Source organism: Rhagoletis pomonella, unplaced genomic scaffold, assembly GCF_013731165.1.
Source record: "Rhagoletis pomonella isolate Grant_MI unplaced genomic scaffold, Rhpom_1.0 Rhpom_scaffold_00014, whole genome shotgun sequence".
Classification (NCBI taxonomy): domain Eukaryota; kingdom Metazoa; phylum Arthropoda; class Insecta; order Diptera; family Tephritidae; genus Rhagoletis; species Rhagoletis pomonella.
In genome coordinates, this window is record NW_023458568.1 from 14,456,924 (window position 1) to 14,458,749 (window position 1,826).

General features: G+C 42.8%; 1 protein-coding gene across 1 annotated transcript in view; it reads right to left on the reverse strand.

The window, feature by feature from the left end:
- Positions 1-1,660: 1,660 nt before the first annotated feature.
- The window catches only part of LOC118749263, a 4,473-nt gene continuing 4,307 nt past the window's right edge, over positions 1,661-1,826 (reverse strand). Inside the window, exon 3 of the mRNA XM_036484063.1 lies at positions 1,661-1,813. Coding sequence (XP_036339956.1) covers positions 1,714-1,813 — 100 coding nt within the window. The 3' untranslated portion in view covers positions 1,661-1,713. The remainder of the gene's footprint in view (positions 1,814-1,826) is intronic.

Here is a 1,826-nt window from a genome sequence, read left to right on the forward strand (position 1 = left end):
CTGTTCACAACCTGGACGAAGGAGGTCAGGCTACCGCTGGGGATTCACGTCGATGACACACCAATTCCGACGGTGAATAACCCCAAAATACTCGGAGTAACATTCGACAGCCTGCTCTCCTTCTCTGCGCACTCAACCGCTATTGTCAATAAAGTACAGAGCCGCAACAAGGTCCTCAAGTCGCTAGCCGGCAGTACTTGGGGCAAAGACAAAGAAACGTTGCTGGCAACATACAAGGCAATAGGCCGGCCGGTCTTGAACTACGCAGCGCCAGTGTGGTCGCCAGGGACTAGTAGGACGCAGTGGACGAAGCTACAGACTGTACAGAACACCGCACTCAGGCCAGCGACAGGATGCCTCTTGATGTCGCCTGAACACCACCTGCACGGTGAGGCGCAAATGCTCCCTGTGAAGGAGCATAATATAATGCTCTGCAAGCAGTTCCTGATCGGGAGCCACAGAAGTGGCCACCCAAGCAGACAGCTGCTTGCAGAGGAGCCCGCGCCTAGGCACGTCAGGAGGCATCTATATGAACTGACGGACGAAGTCCAGAGGTTCATTAAGTTATGTAGACTCTAGACCTGTGAATGCCGTTCTAGGCATACCACCCCCGGACATAGACGAGACGGAGCTTCATCTGCCTCGGGAGACACGCACAACACTCGCACAACTTCGCTCCGGCTACTGCAGCAGGTTGAACTCCTACTTGAGTAGGTTGAATGAGGATGTGCCGAATGAGTGTCCGGGATGACTAGAAACATCTCTTCGCATGTACGGAAAACCCGACAACCCTAACGGCCTTGTCCCTGTGGACAAACCCCACAGAAGCTGCACGCTTCCTAGGGTTGCCGTTAGTGGAACTTGACGACAACGACTGAGATACCAACCGTCCTGGGCGGGGTTGTTGTAGCCGCTACAACAACAACAATGCCAATAGTGTCGAGTCGTACAATTTAGCCTAATTTACGACTTACGCAATGAGGCTGATTGTATCATGGACTTTCAGATCTTTGGGCAGTTCAGTTAACGCATTTTTAAATATTTACTTAAATTAAGTTTTCAATGCATCTTAAGCGAAAATTAGTTTTTCGTAAAATTTTTTGGCAATTGGGTGTAGCCCGCCCACTTATATCAAACCATTTCGCCAATCTGTACCAAATTTGATACACACATTGCCCCTGACCTCCTTAGACGCCGTCTTGAAAAGGTTTGTAATTGGACAAAAACCACGCTGTCTAGAAATATCGCTAGCTTTGAATTTTCGAAAATTAGGTACCGTTTTTTACTTATAACTCTTTAAGCTTTTAAAGAAAATTAATCACAAAAGAATTTGTTTCCTCAATGGATTTAAAACAATTTGATATATAATTTGTTTTTGTGGCTACAATTTAAAAATTTACGTATTATCAGTGTTGAAAATTTGCCCAGATATGACTGATACTTAATAAAAAAAAATTCTTAAAAATAAATAAATAAACATAAGTGGCACACAATATCACTTTGAAAAGGCATACTATAGATACCGTATAAGTATATCTCTTTGTTCGACAATTCGTGAAAATTAACACCAGGATCAGCAAATAAAAATATTAAACGGCAATTTCGAGTTCCTAGCCACTTCCATCTTGCACTTTTTTATCTATAATAGAAAAATAGCTAAAACTGGTCAAAAAGTTGATGGGCTTTTATTGAAAAATATTTATTTAAAGAACACTATATGCATAGATCATCATCCGGATCTTCTTCTTCATCGTCGTAATCATCAGAAGCTTCAGGAGTATATATAATTGAACTCACTTTTGTTTCAGATGTTCTAAAAAATACAA